Below are 21,725 nucleotides of genomic sequence, written 5' to 3'. Positions count from 1 at the left end.
AGGTATTGAGGGATGGAAGCCAACCCAAAGACAAAGGATAGCAACTAAAAGAATCTTCTTCAGAGAGTCAGATGCTTAAATATTCATACCTGCTTTCATCAAAACATTCCAAAAACACTGCATGAAGAATCACAAGCTAGCATTGTAGAGAACGTCACTGCCATAAAATAAAAGAAGTGCTCAAGACACAGGCACATCCAGCAGGGTAGGGAACAGCTGAGAAGCTATCACTTTCCATGCTATGAAAACATGACCTTTACAGTTGATTAAGTCTTGTTCTGTGGCTTATATAATGAATCATCCCATTAAAAAAAAAGCAGAATTGCATTACCTTTGTTTTTTGCTAGTGGAGATGGGGGCTGCTCTGTAAACACATCTGGGGGAGGGGATTCTGGGTGGTCAAAGTCTTTTTCCATAGTTTCTATGAGCCCGGTTAGATCTGAGTCCTCTGAGCTGTGCCTTCTGCTCCTGGCACATTCACTATGAGGTGGGCTGAGGAGCGGGAGCTGTGGCAAAGCCCCTTCAGTCTGGTGCTCTTGCTGCTGTTGCCCAGGTGCAAGGGGTTGCTGGAGGGGCTGCTCTGCCAAAGCTGCTGCCTGCTGCTGCGTCGGCTGCTGGTTCTGTCTCGTCCCCTTGGCTCTTTTGCCTGCAGCATGAGTCTGAGCTGTGGCACCCGAATCCAAAGTAAACGGGCCCCCAGCTCTGTTCATTGACTGCATGGAAGCTCCTTGTGCTGAAGTCCTGTTAGGTATGCTTGAACTGGGTTTGGATTTGATGTTTTCAGCATCAGGTGCATTTCTATTGCTGTGAAGGTGTGCTGTTGCATTGCATTGTTTATGATTCCCTGCACTGGATCGTGAAGATGAACTGCCTGCTCCATAGATCCCTCTGGATGAACTGTGATTAGAATCCGATCCAAGTGTGTTCAAGCTGGAAGAGCAACAAGTGTTTAAATATACTCTACAATGTTTCCATTCTTCCACATGAAAAAAAAATAAATCACTATGCCCAACAGAAGCCTTGAACTACACTGTTCTTGGCATATAACTGGCAAAAATGTCTAGCACTTGTTTGTCAAGTCAGCAGCCTTTGCTATTTCCTGTGCGCTTGCTCACTGTACACGTGAACAAAACTCCAGTAAAATGACAGTCAATATATATGTTGGAGAGAACACTGAAAGGAGAAAGTAGTTTTTTTAACTTAAGCCACCAAAGGCAGGAACTTCTGGCCTGCAGTGTTTCTGCAGGCTACACCTTTCTTTTTGGAGAATATTAACAAGAAGCTTGACAGGGTTTGGTTTCAGTGGGGTTTTTTTCTTCTCCTTTTTCCCCAAAAGTTGAGTATTTCTCATAATCACAAAATCCATCTTTTTATCCAAGCCATCTTTTATAAGTAACTGTGAGGATCTTAATTTATTCATTTGTTCTAAAGTATTACTTTCTCATTGGCCTTATAAGTAAAAAGGAAGAAAAGAGGAAAACACTCCACAAAACCCCCAAACATATACTTACTTTCCATCAGATGAAATTCCAACTATTCTCCTGAGATCAAGTGGCCTTCCCATATCAAAGGGAGGGTTTGAGGCCTCAAAGGACAAGCGTCTCCTAAATGGCTCCCAAATTCCTTGAGCTTCTAGATAGGCTGTTCCAATTACCAAGAGAAAGAGAACACTGCAGAGAAGAGAGGCAGTCATCTCAGTATTGCTTAGTTTTGAGCATTTTAAGGAAAATGAATCTAATTACACGAGGCACAAAGATTGTATCTAGTATTGAAAACTGCATCCAAACCACACCTTTGTCTGATAAAAACATAAAATGCATTAATCTAGCATGGTATTACACATCACTAGCACTGAGAATGGAAGCTAGATGCAAATCTGACACGCAGTTGCCAACAATATTAATTGAAAAGAGAAAGATATATAATTAAAGCATTAAAATGGCTTCCAAATGGTCAGGTCTCGCAGCTTGTGGGTGCGATCGCATTTAAAAGCAGAGACCCTCTGTAGAGACTTGGACTGCTGCTCAGGGAAGTAAAATTCCAGAGCACTATTTCAAGGGATTTTACGGCTAACTGCATCTGCTGCAATACCGTGTTGGAGTTCTCCACTTACATAACGCACTGCAGTGAACTACATTTTTGAATGAAGCAATAAAACCACTGCAGAGACCTTCATCGCACTGCTATCACTTTCATCTTCTAACAGGTGGGAGGAGACACAGTGACGATGACTAAAGCTTGCTTTGACTAAACCCTAGAAAGTTTATGAGAAAAGAACTTTAAATTAGCAACTTCAGTTTCTGTTCTCTCCCCTGTTCTGACTGCCGGTTTTCAAGCCAAATGTATGAAACCCAGCATCAATTCACAGAAAAGGACGAGACACCTCTTGCTTCATGTTAGCTGAAAGAATCTTCTCCAGAAGATACCACCTTTTAACTATCACCAAAAATACAAGCAATCCTGGAGACCAAGTCAGCTGTTGATACCTGGTTATCGGTGCTTTTTTCCCCTGCCACAGGGATTAAGAAGGATTCTAGATGCAGAACCAGATGGGAGAAGGTTGGAAAGATAACTTTCATCCAAGATGTTAATAAGCAAGAGAAAAATTAGAGAAATAGCAGGGTTTTTCAGACAAGCTTATATAAACTCTTACTCAAAGGAGTAATTTTTGCTTTGGGTGCCGTGCCATCAAAAATGGAATTATCTTTGGGATGTAAGGAATAAGACATAATCTCTTTCACTTGTTAATTGCTAATGCATGAGGCTAGTTGAAAGTTTTACAAGACTGATACCAACAAGAGCATCATATCTCTACCACCATAGTGCTACACAAGCTTGGAATGGAGTGCACAGGGTTTTGGTGGACTGGATGGCACCTTATCCTCAGCCCCCTGGCACCCTCCTCCATGGCATCAGTACTGGGCTATGTAGAGGTTGTACAGGGGAGGCTGCAGCAAAAGGTCACCTTGAGCTGGCTCTTTTTCACTTCTCCTCCTCTGCCACTCTCTGGGGTAAGGACTCCACTCCCTCTGCTGACGTCGACTTTGGTGTTTTGATACATGAATATGAGCTTTGAAATGAAAATGGAACATATCTTGTTTTGCGTCTTTTTAACTGCCCTTTCTGGTGCTGGGCTGGTGGGGGTGGGAGCAGTGGGGGTTTGGGGTTTTTGACTTTCAGAAAAATTACTACTGAAAAGGAAAAAAGAAAAAAAAAGAAGAAAAGCTGACCTAGCCTGAAGTGTTCAGTCACTGAAATGCCAAAACAAGTTAGTGTGAGGAACACTACACAGCGGGCAGTAACATGGTCTAGACACCCAAGAATTATCTGGGTCCATCCCTCTTCCACCCCCCACAACATGGCTTTATCTTGGCGCACACATATGCCCAGCTAGCAAATTCTTCACAAAAAGGACTGGCTCCTTTGTTGCATTTTCTACATATCCTGTTAAGTTTGACTTAAAACCTTGGAGCCACAAGTATGGTAACAATCCAAACCAACAGTGATTTAGGGAAGGCAGCAATAAAAATATGAACTAGACAAACTCCTACAGTTGTTCATTCCTAGAAATTAAGGACAGCTTCACAACAATATGGAAGTATTGTTTTAGGGGCAACTAACAAATCCCTATGTGATAGCATCCTAAAAGTCAGAGGTTGTATACACACAAGATCCTTGGAATATTATGAAATAGTTACATCAGGTCTCTTCTCTAGTTTGCTGCTAAGAAGGAGGTTTTATACTTATAGGAAAAACATATAGTGAGGGAAAGGATCCGTGTTCTTTTGTAAAGCCTAATTAACACATACAGTACATATAAAATTACCCACATAAGCTACACCTGTAAACTGACAAGCATTACTCATGCTATCAAGAAACTAAAGAGAAAGTAAACTTTAGAATTTCTAGCAAATGTACAGAAAGCCACTTCCTCAGCACTTTCCTAAGTAACTCAAGTATCAGCAAGGAAACAAAGTTACCTAAGTGGACAGAATTTTCCTGTTACTTAGGAAAACGCAGTTTCCTAACTAACACTGCATTACTTAGGAAAGGACTGAAGAGTCAGAAAAGAAAATGTAGCAGGCAGTAACTTTCTTTCCTCAGTCCCTAAAAGGAAACAGAGAAGAGCCAAACTGAACATCAGTGCAATACAGCACAGCAAAAACACCAGAGCCAGCATCTTAGTGAAAGAAAAAAAAAAAAGCAGGACTAGTATGTGTCTGCGATAATGCTTTGGATCCGCAGCACACTCCCCTTTTTCATCATAGTCATCTACAGCAGCAATCCATCTTGCACTAACATAGAAGCTTAACACTAATGACAAAGGAGAACAGCATTTGTTGTTACTGATAAGTAACAACTTGGCTTCTAAGCGTCTATGCCAGGACTTTCTCTGCGTAAAGAGAGTGGAGGAAAATGTCTCTCATCCAAGAGGTGAGCAGGGACACACTGTTTATAACCTCAGATTTCAAACAGATAAAGATATGTAGAGGCTAGACTAGGAAAATGCAGTGGAATTTTCAACTCATATTTCAAGCAGTCATAGCTAACACGTCCCCTTGCTGACAAAAAACTGCACTAATATGCTACTACATAACCTCCAAGTGCACAATGTTGCAAACAACACCCTTCAGTTCTCAGAAATCCCATTATTAGCATCACCAGTTCCCTGTCACATACAAGTGGCAGCGAAGTTTATAATTCGTCCAAGGCATCTGCTAAGCTCATTACAGTCACTGCCTCCTATCTCTCTAAAGCACAGTCCTCCAGAAGGATGCTTAAATTCCCATGGGAATTCACAGTTAGCAGTGCTTTAATACTTAATTAGATTCAATTTTGGCTTAATTCATCAAAAGCCCTACACATTACCAGAGTAAACAGGAGTACATACATCACTTTAGGAAATAGACCCAATCCAGAAGTGTATTATTTTATAGTATAGAACGGTTTGAGTTCGAAGGGACCTTAAAGCTCATTCAGTTCCAACCCCCCTGGCATGAGCAGGGACATCTTCCACTAGGCCAGCTCCCTCAAAGCCCTGTCCAACCTGGCCTTGAACACTGCTGGGGATGGGGGGCAGCCATTTTGCCCCTGGTCTGAGCAGGAAGGCAGTACTCCTCAGCCTTAAACTTTTAGTTCACACTCAATCCATAGGAGTGTTTCTCTCCTTCTGACCTCACCCTACTGGGTTTTTTTCACACCAATAATTTTACGCCAATACAATTTTACACCAATGGTAGTACTCACTGAATACATTATCTCCTTCTTTATAACCTACATGCAAGCAGTGGTAGCTTGTGTGCACATACTAGTAGGAACAGACACACACACACTACCTCATTATTCCTGAGATGATTATGTACAGTGCCAGTTCCCAGTTGGGTCTGGGTAGTGCTTCTGCACACGTTGCTAACATGTGATATGGAAGAGATGCGTTCAAGATAAATACAAATTCAGAGCCGCCTGCAGTGACGAATTTTAATTCCCGTATAACTCTGGAAGCAGTGAAATCAGGTGTAAACCTGAAAACAAAGTAAAGCACATTAGCACGTTTCATATGAACATCTGAAAGTTTGAGGTAATTGATATTAATCACAAATTAAAACAAAACAAGCAAGCAGCCTCACCAATTACTGCCATGACTGGCATCCCAATCAAATATTTACAACAAACAGCCCTATTAGTACAACTAATAACCATCCTCCTCACAATTAGCCTAAAAATACTTGTGTCTTTCAAATACCTCGATACTCTTCACTAAGTTCATAAACACCTATACTTAGCACATCTGATACTGGATTACCTCTGATACACAATATGAAGATATAAGAACTGAAAATAAGTTTTGACCAAATCTGTTACAATAAAGCTATTGATGCAGTAAAAAAATATTAACAGCAGCTGTAAGCAAGCAATGGAACTGACCATTATGTTAGCTACGAAGTTTTTCAGCACTTCACTTTAAGTCACAGCAGCATGCCTGTTCAAAAACATCACCCCTACATTCCTGTCTCATCACAAACTAGGACTGGTGCAAAATCCTAGTGAAGCTTCACTGCCTGCAGTATCTTGTATATCCTCACAGAACAGAGCATCTTCTGAACTGATACTGTACACTGAATAGTTAACTTTATATCCAAGCAGTTAAAAGATCAGTGTTAGGTGTAGAGATCTTTTACAATAAAAGCTGACAGAGTTAAAGAATTATTACCCTTAAGGCAACAAGACATTTAAGACTGAAATGCTGTGCAATACGGTAATAATCCTTAGACTAAAGGCTCTTTTCCACTTACTGCAGCCCACCAAACCCACATTAAATCTGTATCTCTCACTTCTATCTCACTTACAATATGACAATGTCTTTAGAGGCATTGGCGCTTAGTGCAAACTCGTGACAGTTAACTACTTTAAATCCGTATCCTTCACATGTGTAGCCACTGATTTCCATGGTTTTCACATTAATCTGCAGCTGCCCTGTGTTTTCCACTTTAAATGTTCTTCTCAGTGTGAAATTCGGTTCTTTGTATTTCATTTCTAGGAACAAACAGCAGAAAGTGGTTAGCGTTGTGCTCGACAGATATCCTTCACTATATTCAGATTCCAGAGCAGAAGAGTCCTGTCAGTACCGTAGCAGGAAAGGGGCTAGTGAGGCCCATGGAAATCTTTACGTAACCTGCAGGAATGTATCTCTGCAGCCAGACGCTCATCACTGTCAAGGTAGGGAATGTGTACAATTCCAGAGCGCTCTTACTGGGGACAAAACAGAAACCTCCAAACCTCTGACAGCACTGCTGCCTCACAGAAAAAACAAACAAACCCAAAGCAAAACATCTAAGCTGTAAAGTTCTTTGATGTACTGCTCAGCAGCCTGGTACTCCGTGAAAAGTCAGAGCATGAGAACTAAAACTTACTCTTTTGTGTCTCAAAAATAAAATCCATGGCTGAGATACTGTCCTGGTTTTGGCTGGGATAGTGTTACTTTTCTTCCTATTAGCTGGTGCAGTGCTGTATTTTGGCTTTAGTTTTAGGATAATGCTGATAACACACCAGTGTTTTACTTGTGGCTAAGTAATGCTTACTCTAAATCAAGGACTTTTCAAGTCTTTCATGCTCAGCCAGTGAGGAGGGGCACGAGGAGCTGGGAAGGAGCAGAGACAGGACAGCATGTCATGCCCAGTATATAAACTGAGGGGAGTCACTCAGAAGGGCCAGATCAGTGCTCGGATCAGGCTGGGTTATCAGTCAGCGGGTGGTGAGCATTTGTATTGTGCATCACTTGTGCTTTTTTCACTTGGGTTTTATTCTTCTTCTCACCCCTCCCTCCCTTCAATCATTATTATAATACTTTATTTCAATTATTAAACTGTTCTTATCTCAACTCACAAGTTTTACCTTTTGTCTGGTTCTCTTCACCATCCCACCATAGGGGGTAGGGGATGGGGAGTGGGCAAGCAGCTGCATGGTACTTAGTTGCCAGCTGGAGTTAAACCACAACAGCTATGCTTATCTTATTCACAAACATATCTGTGAACCACAACATGCAAGAGGTAGTGACTAAGCTCTACCTGAAATTTTCTTACTGATCCCTCAAAAATAGGGATATAATCTCAAATAATAATTAACATGATACCTTACAAATATGCCTGGAGAGCTGCAAAGCACCAAAGGAGAAACATCTCCATACCAGATACAACTAAGATACAGCTAAGGCTCTTTTACCAGTTCTTTTGGTAATACAGGTACTCTTAGCTGTACTCTTAGCTGACCTCTCAGAAGCAAACCTGTGGCCACAGAGCAAAAAAACCCTGACCCCAGAGAAGAGTCTTGTTGGGATTTAATTTTCATCAAGGAACATACCCTTTTTCCCCCATTGGCTACGTACATAAAGATTCTGAAGGTGTGAGGGGAAAAGAACATACAGAAAGTTACATCTGTGATCCAATTTGTCTTAAAGGTAGGAATTGGAGATTATCCTGTTAAATATACTAGGATCTTCACCTCCTCTCCTTGGATTTCAGTGGATGAAGGGCTTTTTTGTTTCCTGACTTTAAAATTAAACAAAAAAGCTAAAATACTTATTTCTATGCCTAGAGAACAAATTTTAATGTATTTAGATTATTTAAACTTCTGGGGCACTAGAACAGAAAATGTATTTCCACACATTTCAAGTTGTACGTGTAGAATGCAAGTTCTTTTCTGCCCAGTAGAGCAGCCCAAGAAATACTCACTTTCTGAACAGTCTTTTAATAATGCTTCTGTGATTTTAAAGCGTAAAGAACTTCCTGGACCAGGAGGTTTGCCTGCAACCTTCAAGCTCTCGGTCGTTCCTTGTCCTTGTACCATTATGGCATCTATTACAGTCAAATTATTTCTGCGTACAAAGAAAAAGGGGAAACATACATAACAGGATTACGCATTCTACTGCTCCTGCGAGCTTCTCCACAGACAATGAAGTTACACCCCAAACCTAGAGGACAGCAATATAAGCAGTTCCACACTTCATTCCCCACAATATGGAAGTAAATAGTGGGGGTCTCAAGCACAGCGCTTGCAAGACAAAAACCTAAGAAATCGCAACATAGCATACAAATAAAACCCCCAATGAAGTACTAGTTAAAGTTCATATTTCAACATTATATTAATGCATCATACCTGATACAAAACTGAAATAGTTATTCAAACAGAGCTCTTTACTAGAAAGATTGAACTTACACTGCAGCTTGATCTTGCAAATGGCATCTATGACTAGAGTCCCTACTTTCAAGGCAGCATAAAATGTATTTAAGAATTCAAGTCTCCAAGTACTGGTGGATGAAAAACTGAACATGAGCCAGCAGTGTTCACTCGCAGCCCAGAAGGCCAACTGCCTCCTGGGCTGCATCAAAAGCAGCGTGACCAGCAGGTTGAAGGAGGTGATCCTGCCCCTCTACTCTGCTCTCGTGAGAGCCTACCTGCCGTACTGTGTTCAGCTCTGGGGCCCCCAAACGCAAGAGGAATATGGACCTCCTTGAGTGAGTACAGATCAGAGGGCTGGAGCATCTCTTTTATGAAGGCAGGTGAGACTGTTGGGGTTGTTCAGCCTGGAGAAGAGAAGACTCCAGGGAGACCTAATTGAGGTCTTTCAGTATCTAAAGGGGGCTTATAGAAAAGATGGGGGCAGACCTTTTAGTAGGGCCTGTTTTGACAAAACAAGGGGTAATGGTTTTAAACTGAAAGAAGGCAAACTTAGATTAGATACAAGGAAGAAACTTACAATGAGAGTGGTAAGGCACTGGCACAGGTTGCCCAGAGCAGCGGTAGATAACCCATTCCTGGAAACATTCGAGGGCTCTGAGCAACCTGATCTAGTTGAAGATGTCCCTGATCATTGCAGGGGGTTGGACTCGATGACCTTTGAAGGTCCCTTCCAATCCAGACTATTCTAAGATTCTGCGATGTTGATTATATATTTACTGAATACAGTTTAATTACTATATTACACAATTACATTTATCTTTATCCAAACATTTATGATTCTGTACCTATTATTGTAAAGCAACAGTTTCTCATTAACAGCTAATAATGAGCATGATATTATCTATAAGTGAAAAACATCAGAAAAAAACCCCACTCATTTTTGAAATAGCTATCATACCTGATAACAATTAATGATGAAACAGTTTTATTAAGAACTGGAGTGAACTTTACTTTGACAGACTTTCTCTCACCAGGTTTTAATATTAGGCTTAAAACTGAATGACGAGCCATTCCCTTTGTAAGTCCTGCAGTGCTCTGTAGTGGCTGTACCTTAAAAGAGTAAGGAAAACAAAAGGATACTTTGAAAAATATGTATTCTTTACATATATTTGATAGAAATTATATTATTTTAGTTAGAAAATTGGTTTTGTCATAAAGAGGTGTACTACCCAATGACATAATGGCCTTTTTTAACCAGGTCTGATAGTACATGTATTCCCCTACTTACTAAGTAAACTATCTGTATTTCTTAAGAAGCAGAACACAGCAAGACAGAACTGAACTAAACTACACCCTGTGGATTAATAAAGTTCTAGTACAAGAGAGAGTTCAGAAGTTCTTAAATGTGCATTTAAACACTAAATTAGCATTAAGCCATTATGTAACACTTTCTATCCTCAAAGTTTTCTATTGTTAAAATATTTTGGGAATGTAAAAGGGGGGAAAAGCAAAGTAGAAGAACTATTGAAAAAAGTGTATTTTGCTAAATTTGCCTTTAGACACCGTAAGCATTGAACTGTTAATTTAAACCAAAGTGCAAATAGAGGGGAAAAGGCGTGTACATTGCACAAGAAAGTGTTCAGGATGTGGCACGCTCTATATAAGAGAGTATGCACTTAAAGTTGTCCACAAACCCTGAATCACCTGAAGAACAAAGCAATGGAAAACTCAATACTCCGCTAATTTTAGAACTAGCAACCACTACACTGAAAAAAATTATCTTGTATCAGCAAAAGAATAATTAAACACAGTTTTCCTGTAACTTCCACAACTGTATTATAACGTAAGCGTATAGAAAAGTGACATTTTAACTGCTACATCTGAAGAAATACTGTTTTTCCCAATTTCCTGAGAGTATCCAACAAAAGCACCACATTTTTCCCATTTGAAGACACATACAACTGAACTCTTATTAAAACATTGAAAGTTTAAAAACATAAAGAAAGTACTGAAATACTTACACAGTTTCTGAAGACCTGGAATTCTAGAGTCCTCAGGTTGAAATTAGCTGGCTTACTCAAATTAAACCTGAAACAGACGTACATTTTGTTTTTCCTCTGCATCAGGGAAAATAACGACAAACTTGCATTCATGGATTTCACCTACCTATGGTAGGACTCAAACAATATGCAGCTGAAAGGATCATTTGAGGTTTTTTTTTTTTTTTTTTTACATCCCTCCCCCATCCATCAAGTTAAGGAAGAAATTAAACATAATTTTAGCTCAGCGAAAAATACAGATGTGTGTTCAATGGCAATCAGCCTAGATTCAGTTCTCAACTGGCCTCATGATTCAATTCTAAAAGTGGCCAACACAGCTGCCAAATACTGCATGCAATTTTGCAGAACACATTTTGCTGCAGAGTGAGAATGCCCAAAGTACTCTAAAACAATACTTACCGTTCTAACATCTTATCAACAAAAACGGATGGGTTAGAATACAGAGCGATAGGAAGGAACTGAACATGCACAGGAACATCAGCTGGATTCTCTAGAAAAATTTCTTCTTCCTGTTCATAAACACAATTTAAGTTTACATTAGGGTGAATGTAATTAGAAATACTTATTAGAATGCAGTGCCTACAAAATGATACTATCAACAGAATAACTTACTGATGAACCGTTAGTGTTGGTAAGAGGGAAGCTTAGATGGCGTGGTGAGATAAGTATGGACGGCCAGGCCATTTCTGCTGTAATTTTCAGCCGGACATCCTTCTGGAGATCTGTGTCTACTTCAAATACGGCATTCAGTCTGGAGAAACAGTTATAAAACTTACTTTACAGGTAGAAAATAGGAAAAGCCTGGAAAAATCTGAGGGCTTAAAAGCACTTTGACAACACTAGCTTGAGAAACAGTACAATACATTATATTTATATGCACTTTAGAAACCCATTAAGCTCTGCCCATATGTACTGTTACTAAAATGCACAACAGAAACCATCAAAACATGCTACAGGAGTCCAACCCAAAGATTCTTAAGATGTTCTCTATGAAGTGTTACTGTCAACATCCATTCATTCATTCCAGGTTCTGTTATGGCCTTCTACAGATAAAAGTGAGCAGAAAAATATGGTATGCATATGCATGCTTATGCACTGCATCACAAATCTTTTGGTATTTGTATTTCTCTTAAATCACTGCTCTCTGGACAGTGAGACAAAGATGCTCTCTTTCATTAGAAAGTGCCCAGCTCCTACTAATGCAGAAACAAATTTTGATAACATAACTGAGATTCAGATCAGTATTTTTCAGTAAAAAAAATAACCCAAAATATGTTTGATGATTTGCAAAGGCATAAGCAGTAGGAAGGAAAAACATCAGTCCTGCTACAGTCTGCTTTCAACACATTATCCAGACATCCATTATCCAGAACATGTATTCTGCCTGCGCACGTGTAATGTAATGGATACACCCTCTCTATCCCTGGAGAGAAGGGATGTCATCCAGTGGGACCTTGACAGGCTTGAGAGGTGGGCCTGTGCACCCATGCTCATGGCAGATGGCTAGATTATCTTTAAGGTCGCTTCCAACCCAACCATTCTGTGATAATAAGTGCCTACACTCCTGCTTAACAAATCTAAAGCAAAGCTGACCCAGTCACACTTCATGACAGCTATTTCTGTCGGTGAATGAAGTTCTTTGCTATCAACCCACCTCTGTAACAGACTTAGTTCCTGTTCTTTCCTACAAGCTCTCCACCATGAGCTGAAACAAGACTAACAGTATTGAGTTCTCCAGTCAGCACAACAGATGAAATGCTAGACTTCAAACCTAGAGAAGCAGTTTGGAGACACTTCAAATGAAGTCAGAACCTCTCTGTATTCAGAAGGAGCAGTTGCTCCTTTGCTGAATGCTACCTTGGTTAATTTTAGCTCTCTTTAACAGCATTACATATTTTAGGTTATATATTATATTGAATAATATTAAAACATTGTATATTATTCTAGCTAGAACTGCTACTTAGTCAGTAGTTTTTAATAGAATTGTCCTTCACTGTCCTCTTACTGTAGGTAATAGGACATTCTTCAAGTTAAACAGATTTCGTTTAGATTGAATTTGTTCAGGAGTTACCAGTATTAGAACAAAAAAGTGATAATGGAAGTATGCTTTAATTACTCTATTTAGCCATGCACAGTCTTTTGGTTTCTCCACAAACACGCATACATTTTTGGAAAGGTAGTCTGGATGTTATCATCACAGAAGACACATGCCCTCATTGTTAATGCCAACTCTGTCTCTTGGAGATTATATCACCCTATGCCTGAGAAAGCAGATGTTTAAAAGGTATACAGCAGCCTACAGAGTTTAACTTTTCCTAAATATTACACAGCAATCATTAATCACCTTCTATTTAGCATACCTCAAGGAAGAATACCAGGCAATTTGATCACTCACTGAAATGCAATAATCTTAGAATAGCAGCAATAGGAAACCTCATGAAATATTAGCGGGATATTGAGGTTACTACCTTAAAATGGATTAAGCAGGGACACTGTATAAAGATTATAATCTGATTTTGGAAATTTCTGCAGAGCAGAGACTGCCTCGCTGCTGCCGTCTTTGCAACAACTGCAGCATAATCCAGTGGAAAGTAACTCTGAGTACGGTGTCTGACTTGAGGAAATTAGTACTGCTTTTTAAACTTCTGAAATATTCCCATTAGAGGTTTCGCAGAGGAAGCCAAGTAACTCCTTCTTGACCCCCTCTCAAAGAGCACTGCAACATTAAGGAACCTTGTATTTTGTAAAAGCACACATACACAGAATTATCTTGTGATTTAAGGCTTGAGAAAGTAACAGGAATAAAATACTTACCTATGGCTTGAGTTCTCTTTAATTTCTGTCCATTCTTTGAATAAGTTCTCATGCAAATCCCAGTCAGAATCCCATGCATCTTCTTGCATTGCTATGCTGTGCTGAGCTTTAGATTCCGCTTTAAGAAATAATGCAATTTTAAACTCTTCATGTAAAATCACTGCTTACAGAGAAAACTTTAAGGCTTTTATTAAAGTTGAAATTACTTACATTTAGATAGAAAAGGCAATCCTACGTAACAACGATCTCCACATTGTAAACCAGGATCAAAATAAATATTTGCAATCTGCAAAACAGGTAAGAACAGATCAATTAAGAAACAGCACAGTAAATCTAATGACCAAAGGAAAACAAAAGAAATATGTTTAATTAATTGTCAGAAATCTTAACATATGGTATATATACGAGAGAACTTGTAAACATGTATAAATGAGGTATAAGCAAACCTTTGACTTTTTTCCAGGCTCTAAATCTTCTTTATTGCTTCTTAGCCTCTTATAATAAAACCTTACATCTTCTGTCAGGGAACGTATGTGTTGTATTTTCACTTTCTGAGAAAAGGAGTTCATGATGTTCAGGCTGTGGTGAACCACTTTCCCCTAAAGAAAAGAAAGGATAAAGAAAGTCTGCAGGATATGCATATGTATTCACTTCTGCAGGCTGGCAAAGACCACAGCAGAGGGGAAATGTTAAACTGAGATTTTTAATTATGTTATCTTAAAAAAAAAACACTTGTAACACTTCCAGGTAAGTTTCTGTGAAGCTGTATTCTCCCCTCCATCTGCTTCCAAGCACAGTTCATCCCTCTTTCAAAATTAAGTACACCTTAAGTGTCTCGAAGAGCTGTAACATGAGCTCTGCTTAATCAAATCATGTTAAAAAAATAGCAGAGGAGGAATGGCAAAAGAAAACTTCTGGTTTCTGAGCCTCCTATTACAAAAGGGAAACAAGCTTCTTGTAAGAGATCCAGTATATAGTTGTTACTATTTAGAAAGAGCCTGAAGGGAACTTCGGTAGTGAAGGTACAGGTTACAAACACTACAGGTGACAGAGGGCATTTAAGAAGACAGGTACAACCCTCCTTCTCACTCCCATAGAACATGTAGTTTAATTGTTAGTCATGATCAGGATCATTACAATGCTCAAGCTCTCCCCCTGCTCTCACTTGTAAATCCATGATTCCATGGCCATGTTTTTCACCTAATCTCAAAACCAAACCCTGACAAGCAGAGAGTAAACAATAAATAAAAAGCAAACCAAACCAAAACAATGGAAATGCACAACTTGGGACCATTGACAAGAATCCAGATTTCTATATACTAAAGGAATACAAGCACATTTAAATACTCAAGACTATTTTCTAATGAGCACGACTGGAGTTTCTCATGTTCCCCTTAAATCAACACTTTCAGCTTTCTAAAAATTTCTTTAAGGTCATGACTGAAGTGGAGGGATGGGAGAGATGCACTTCTGCAGGCTCCTAATCTGCCTGTGGCCTCAGGAAACAGTCACGTACTATAACAGTCTCAAGAACAGCAGCTGCAGAGGGAAAGAAACTACAAGAATAAATCTCTAAACAGTACAGTCTTGTTAAGCTGAATAGGAGGTATACCTGAGCTTCAACTATGGAATTCTATGAGTAACAAACTACCATAAACTGGGCAAAATAAAGGTTTGTTAAGCTCTGTAGAAGAAATCAACAGTATTTTACTAAGGCCCTTATGCAGCATTTAGACATGAAACAACAGATAAAGGAAGTCTTTACCCATCAGTAATAAGAAAAACAGAACAAAGCTACTTAACATACAAAGATGAGCTTTGATCAGGGAAGAGTTGAGAGGTAGCACTGTGAACTAAAAATGCCATTATAAAGCACAAGTCAGTGCAGTTAAGATCTGTTTAAATCAAGACACTGCTCTTCACAAGGCCTGTATACACTGGCAGTGCACTGCTGACAGACTTTGACAGAATACCAGAAATCACACTTAGGTGCAAATACACTAAAATTATAAAGCCAGCACTGGGAACCGGGCAGCTGCAAGAGGATTACATCCCTGGTACGAACTGAAATCAAGTGTTACTGGAATTGTAGTGCCTAGTTATTCCTGGACCTTATAGCTGCCAAATGCCTCTTCCAACACTGAAACGAGAAGAACTGATGCTATTTTAGGCTTATTGTCATAAGAAATGGATGCATTACAAAACAACTACATGTAAGAGTATCATGAATTCAGTGATCAGAAGTTTAGTTTTAAATGAATCTAAGAAAAAGGAAGACTGCTGTCAATGTTCTCAAATATCAAAAGAGCTAATAAGCAGTAAGTGAAGCTGACTGCTCTGAAAAGCTTGGGGCTCAAACAAAGAAAACAGTCTAGAATCTTGTCAAAGGTGATAATTACATCTGAATCTATACCCCTGAACAAAATGCTGGAAGCCAAAGGTCCCCTGAATGAATGTGCAAACTACTAGAAAAGAGCATGAAACCAATAAAAACCACAGCAGTCTGGGGATGAGAAAGAATGACGACAGCTATGGCTTAGGGGCTGAGAAACAGGTGCTACAAGTAGTAGTACCTGCCAAAACAAAACAGAACAAAAAAATCAAGCTGACCAAGACCCTGGGCATATACTAACATACACTGAGCAGCCCTTCAGCAATTCCAGTTAGACCAAACTAAAGCAAAGATTTAAACAAAATCACTTCTTTGTGGCCCAACATGGAACAAAGTATTTTCATGTGGCATTCAAGAGGGACAATGATTTTGCCAGGAATCAGGATATATAAATTAGGATACAGAATATAGAAATTGCTCTCTTTTTAGTGAAAGGGAAACAGACCTTTAAGTTATTTCTGTTTATGAAAGGCTTATCAAGTAGCTCATAGATGAGGTTACAGATACAGTAGTCAGTGCAATAAATATTCATATAATGGTGAGGCCATATAGTCAAAGAGAAAACACAGATCCTCAAGATAAAAAAGAACAAGTGATCTTTGCAACTGTGGTCATGATCTCGAGAGTAGCAAAAGACTTCAGAACAAATCGTGAAGTGGGAGCACAGAAGGGAAATAATGGGGCAAATGTAGCAATGATTTACTGAAGTTCTGCTGTCTGACCTATCTCCCTCCGATGAGATTAGTGCGTTACTTTGTCAAAAAATTACCATTTATCTACTAGACATGAGGTAAAGCATTTAGTAAAGTGCTAGTAAAAAATTACTATCTGAGACTGCACAAATTGTAAGATTGGCAGGACATACTGAGGAGCTACTGGAAGAGGAGGTGAGAACAGAGTGCTCTACAACAGACAGACTATGCAGGACAGACAAGAAGCAAAATCCATTTCCACCCACATGCATGGAGTCAGTTTTATCCTTTCAGAAAACTGCAATCTCTTTTTGATACTTCCCTCCCTCCCCCCCAAGTTTTCAATCTGTGGATTTTCCTATGATTTTCCCTATGATTATCCATCATATTACATTCCCCACTAACCAGAAAGTCACAAAGTTCAGACTTCAGTGAAACACCAACTGCAAAGTCAATATACCTTGACTGCCTATGCTTCTATGGCTATTCTGAATGCCAAGTGGGAACAAGTATTATCTGGTTAATAGATTACTGCCTGCATCCGTAGCCCTGAGCAAAGAAGCTGCTTTCAGCACTCACCGAATAAACGCTACTGCAGGAGTAGGCATGAAAATAACCATTACATATTTTGGCAGAGAGCTGCAGACCCACATGGCTTGCTTGATTTCTTGTTTATGTACTTTACCATGCACCCTCAAGAGATCTGCTTTCAGAGTGGAAGGACTACAGTAATACTTCCACAGTGATCAAGGACTTCTTATACTAAGATATCAGTTAATTAACTGACTTTGTTGTCTTTGGTATTACACCTGAATTTGAAAAATGCATTTGTGCAGTTTCATCTCTCTCCTACTCTTGGTGCTCAATAACATGAATTAGTAATAAACTGTGACCTCAGCTATGTCAGAATGAAGCTGCGAAGAAATCAAGTTTGGGATCATATCAGTATTCCATGATCCCATTCAAGTAGGCAGTAGAGAAGATGTAGGGATAGCTCATGGGGGGGGGGGGGGGGGGGGGGGGGGGGGGATAAAAAAAAAAAACAAAACAAAAAACCAACCAAAACTAGTGACAAACTGAACCGTAACGGTTCAGTAGCACAATCGTTCCAGCAATTTGACATGAAACAGCTCAAGACAGTGGTTTCTCTTGAAGAGAACAGATAAATAAGAACACAGCAAGGAAGCATGAAATGCTATGACCCAACCCTCTTACCGGAAAAGAAGGTGGAAGGAAAACATGTTTGGGGGAGCAGATCAGCGAGCCTACAGCAATCACTGCCTTCACTGGTATGGTTAAAATCTGGGGAAAAAAGAACAAGTAAGTTTATAAAAAAATATTTGAATTTCAGCCTTTAAATATCTCTTCCACTTTTAAACTGCACAGAATAACAAACCCCTGAAATTCTACAATTCATGCAGTCTAGGCTTATACACACATTTAGAACATGAAGATATGATTTCAATACATCATCATATTCAGAACAGTCACTTCCTATCACCAGGAAGCACACCTTTGCTTAGTTACACTTAGCACCATTCTACATGTAAAACAAAAGCACAGTTAAAATAGAAGCTCTCCAGTGGGGTATTATATAGGTCTCACTTGAACGGGGCTTACTTTGTTGGAACACAGGAGGATAACATCTTTAAATGAGTATGAAGAAAGAAGACAACATAAGTAGTCATGCTAAGACTGCAAAATAGATGTAGACTTAGAAAAAAGGAGAGTGAAAGTGATGGCAATGAGATCCTTTCTATGTATTAATAAAGCTGTATTTATATATCATACATATGTATATATAAAGCTATATAAATATAGCTTACACAGATTCTATAACTGAAGGGTCACATACCTGTATGAGCATATTAAAAAAAACAAAAAAGCTTAAAAATCACAGCTAACGCAGAAATTGGGAATTTCCCCTTTTCTGTAGCTTCATCAGAACCATACAATAAGTTCTGTAGTTTTCTGACTTCCTAAGTCGTGTCACTTTTTTTTCTCCTACCCGTATAACTCAAAGACATTTAATACAGATTCCATTATATATTAGAATCTCCCTTTTGAAAAATAATTTATTAACAGGGAAAGCATAAAAAGGTGAAAATTTACTGGTTGTTCTTCTCTCCCTTATTAATCTTAGTGCAAGGACTCTGTTTCATCAACTGTCAGCAAACTGCAATTTCTCCAAAACAAATTTCACACCGGGTTTTGACATAAAAAACCCCTCTGAAATTATATCTCAATTTCAGTAAATGACAATGTACCCAAAAGTACATTGTCAGCATGTGTTATGCCAAAAGATCCATGTACTGATGCTTTGAGCATGTGTCAAGTCATTGATGAACCCATGCCTCAAAACACTGGGTCAGATTTAAGTGAGTATTTCTGTAAGCCAGATGAAAATCATAATGAATATAATTCTTTATTCCTTCAGAGAAGACACAGCATAAGCAGCATTACTGTTGTTTGACATGAGGTTAACTTGCAGAGGTAACTTGATCTCCGGAGGTCCCTTTCAACCTAAACTTCTCTCTATATTGCAATTTGTCCACTAATACAACTCTTAAAACTTCACATTTACAAACTGGGCACTTAAAAAAAAAACATAGGGGCAACACTCATGAATATACAACCAATATACCTCATAATCTGTCGTGATTTGTACAGCTCCATCATGAATTCCTTCAAGTTCTTTTGCTATTAGTTTTACTCTAAACACAGCATAATAACCCGATGCTAGTATCACCTGTAAATGGTAGAAAAAGAGTTCATTAAACGAAAAGAAAATTCACTAAAAAAACATACCCAACACCATCTTATTTCTTTTAAGTGACTCAAAATCCAACTGAAATAACTGTCAGTGGTAAAAAGAAAAATTCAAACATGTAAGATACTAGCACAAAAATTATCGATTCCTTGAGGTGATAAATTCCACTCCTCCCAGATAAATGATGAGCATCATCTGAGGGTATTAAAGTTACTGTTTCTGAGGCTTCCCCTTTCAAAATCCAACCAATCTGAACATAATATTGCTTCCTAAAAATAAATCCTTAAAATTCTATATGCTTTAGCATAGTCAAATTCAGATAAAAATTAAGAATTCATACCCTCCCTCCCCCCGATAAAACAAAGCTGCAAGCAGTTGCAGAGATTCATGTTTATTCCCCCCCCCCCCCCAAATCTAGCTTTAAGCAATGATTCAAAGGATTACTTACTGAAGACTGATCAGATGCGCTAGCATTTTGTAGCTCATGGTGGTTTGCAATTATTGTTGTTCTGTTTCCCTTTTCAGTGGTCAGAAGTTCTATGGCCAAACCATCCCCTATAATATGCCAACTTTTTATAGCCAGCTTAAAAAGAACAAAAGGGAGTGTTTTCAGTAACAACACTGACGTAGAGTTTTTTAAATGGCAAACTAAAAATAAATCCATCCTTACCTCTATTGGATTGCTGTTGATGACTGCAAATAAAATGCTCGTAGCTTCTGTTGCACTCAATATGCCAAAATCTATAAACCGTTCCTCAGTTTTTGGAGGCAGTACAAAGTACTAGAGAAAGTGATAAAGGAATTCTAGCATAAGCTAAATAGAAAAATGTGCTCAAACTCTAAGCTCATTAACAAATGCATTAATAAATCTAATACAGCAGTACTGGGACAACCCCAAAACTCTGTACGTTTTGTATGTAAAACTAAAGTGAATAAAAGAAGAATTTTTCAGCAGTGACCAAAGCTGTTTGAGGAAAACCATTTTTGGTAAATGATTGGTAAAATCATTTTGAAATTAAAACCCCCATCCTCCCATAGAAATAGAAATAGAATAAAGAATTAAAACAGTCCTATGAAGTCTGCCTCTAATTAGACTAAAATACCTAAAGAAAACAAAAAGGGGAAATACTTACATCTAAAAATCCTGTGTACGCTCTGACAGGTAGGTGAAATTTAGAAGCATTGGTGATAAGTAAAATATTATTATCTATATGAACAGATGATGTGGAAGGCATAAAATGAAGGGTAAAAATATATCTGGATTCATTAGGCGGAATTAAGACCGGTTTACTGAAGTTCTGCACCTAGATCAGTGAACAATTAAGATCCATGTTACAATTTAACAAAGTGCAGCACATTTTAATATTTACTATTAGGTAAAAAATGTTCACTGAAATGGGGCTTACTTTAAACATTGGTTTTGCTTCTTCTGGTAGCACAACATCATGTATAAGGACTGCAAAACTGAATGTGTTTGTTAGATAGATCAGTCTTTCCACGGAATCAGCAGCACTGTCACGGATGTGAAACAGTGTGGCAGCATGATCAAATCCTAAATATCTATTAAAAAAAAATAGTATGAAAAAAATGAAGGCTTTCCTCAAGCATACAGTGTTTTTCTTGCACAAAAGACTAAAATTCAATTAATAAAACAGCAAAAAAGGTACATATCCCACTGCATGCTGAAACTATATTATTAGCACTACAGGTACATTGATCATTGAGGAATTCAAACAAGATAAATACATAAATCAGCATATTAAGAAGAATAAAAACAAGTGTTGAAGTATTAAGACAGTCTGCAAATCATGTGTATTCCCTATTAACCAAATCAGCCATCTGCAACACAAAAATTCTGACAGGTAAGGTTTAGTCTGTTTGCCTTTAAAACACTGTCAGTTCTGTTGATAAAGTTGCACACTGGATTTTAACAGTATTTTACAAGTCAACTTTGCCACACTTTGTAAATGAATATCAAAAATAAGGAAGCCCTGACAACTCTTTTTTGATTAAAACCATTTTCTCCACCCTTATTTCATAAAGCGATAGAGGAGCAAATGCAAAACTGGAAAGATTTCCAATACTGCACTCTTAAACTGTCTCATCTGCAGCCTTAAACCGCTCTAAAAAAAGAACTCACTACCGTCACTTTGAACCCAAGCCTTGAAACTAGCTTATGCATTAAACTAAACCCACCTCACCTTCTAGTGTGAAACCTGAAAAATTCAAACAAGTAATTGCTCTTCTAAAGGAACTCCAGATTGAGAAAACCTGGGTATTAATTCTTTATATCCCCTCTCTCCCTGAAAGGGCTAAATTTC

The 21,725-nt window shown here is 38.6% G+C and overlaps 1 protein-coding gene across 1 annotated transcript in view; it reads right to left on the bottom strand.

Moving 5' to 3' along the window:
• The window catches only part of TMEM131 (transmembrane protein 131), a 101,858-nt gene that overhangs the window by 14,437 nt on the left and 65,696 nt on the right, over positions 1 to 21,725 (bottom strand). Inside the window, exons 14-31 of the mRNA XM_065677643.1 lie at positions 20,811 to 20,964; positions 20,538 to 20,708; positions 20,075 to 20,185; positions 19,853 to 19,987; positions 19,279 to 19,383; positions 17,850 to 17,936; positions 13,997 to 14,149; positions 13,761 to 13,836; positions 13,551 to 13,668; positions 11,349 to 11,487; positions 11,136 to 11,245; positions 10,698 to 10,764; positions 9,635 to 9,786; positions 8,229 to 8,371; positions 6,348 to 6,534; positions 5,337 to 5,522; positions 1,512 to 1,670; positions 332 to 930 (exon numbers count right to left, since the gene is read on the bottom strand). Of these exons, the coding sequence (XP_065533715.1) occupies positions 332 to 930; positions 1,512 to 1,670; positions 5,337 to 5,522; positions 6,348 to 6,534; positions 8,229 to 8,371; positions 9,635 to 9,786; positions 10,698 to 10,764; positions 11,136 to 11,245; positions 11,349 to 11,487; positions 13,551 to 13,668; positions 13,761 to 13,836; positions 13,997 to 14,149; positions 17,850 to 17,936; positions 19,279 to 19,383; positions 19,853 to 19,987; positions 20,075 to 20,185; positions 20,538 to 20,708; positions 20,811 to 20,964 (2,852 nt within the window). The remainder of the gene's footprint in view (positions 1 to 331; positions 931 to 1,511; positions 1,671 to 5,336; positions 5,523 to 6,347; positions 6,535 to 8,228; positions 8,372 to 9,634; positions 9,787 to 10,697; positions 10,765 to 11,135; positions 11,246 to 11,348; positions 11,488 to 13,550; positions 13,669 to 13,760; positions 13,837 to 13,996; positions 14,150 to 17,849; positions 17,937 to 19,278; positions 19,384 to 19,852; positions 19,988 to 20,074; positions 20,186 to 20,537; positions 20,709 to 20,810; positions 20,965 to 21,725) is intronic.

The sequence above is a fragment of the Lathamus discolor genome, chromosome 4 (genome assembly GCF_037157495.1).
Source record: "Lathamus discolor isolate bLatDis1 chromosome 4, bLatDis1.hap1, whole genome shotgun sequence".
NCBI classification, from domain to species: domain Eukaryota; kingdom Metazoa; phylum Chordata; class Aves; order Psittaciformes; family Psittacidae; genus Lathamus; species Lathamus discolor.
This window is presented reverse-complemented; position numbering and strand designations above follow the sequence as displayed.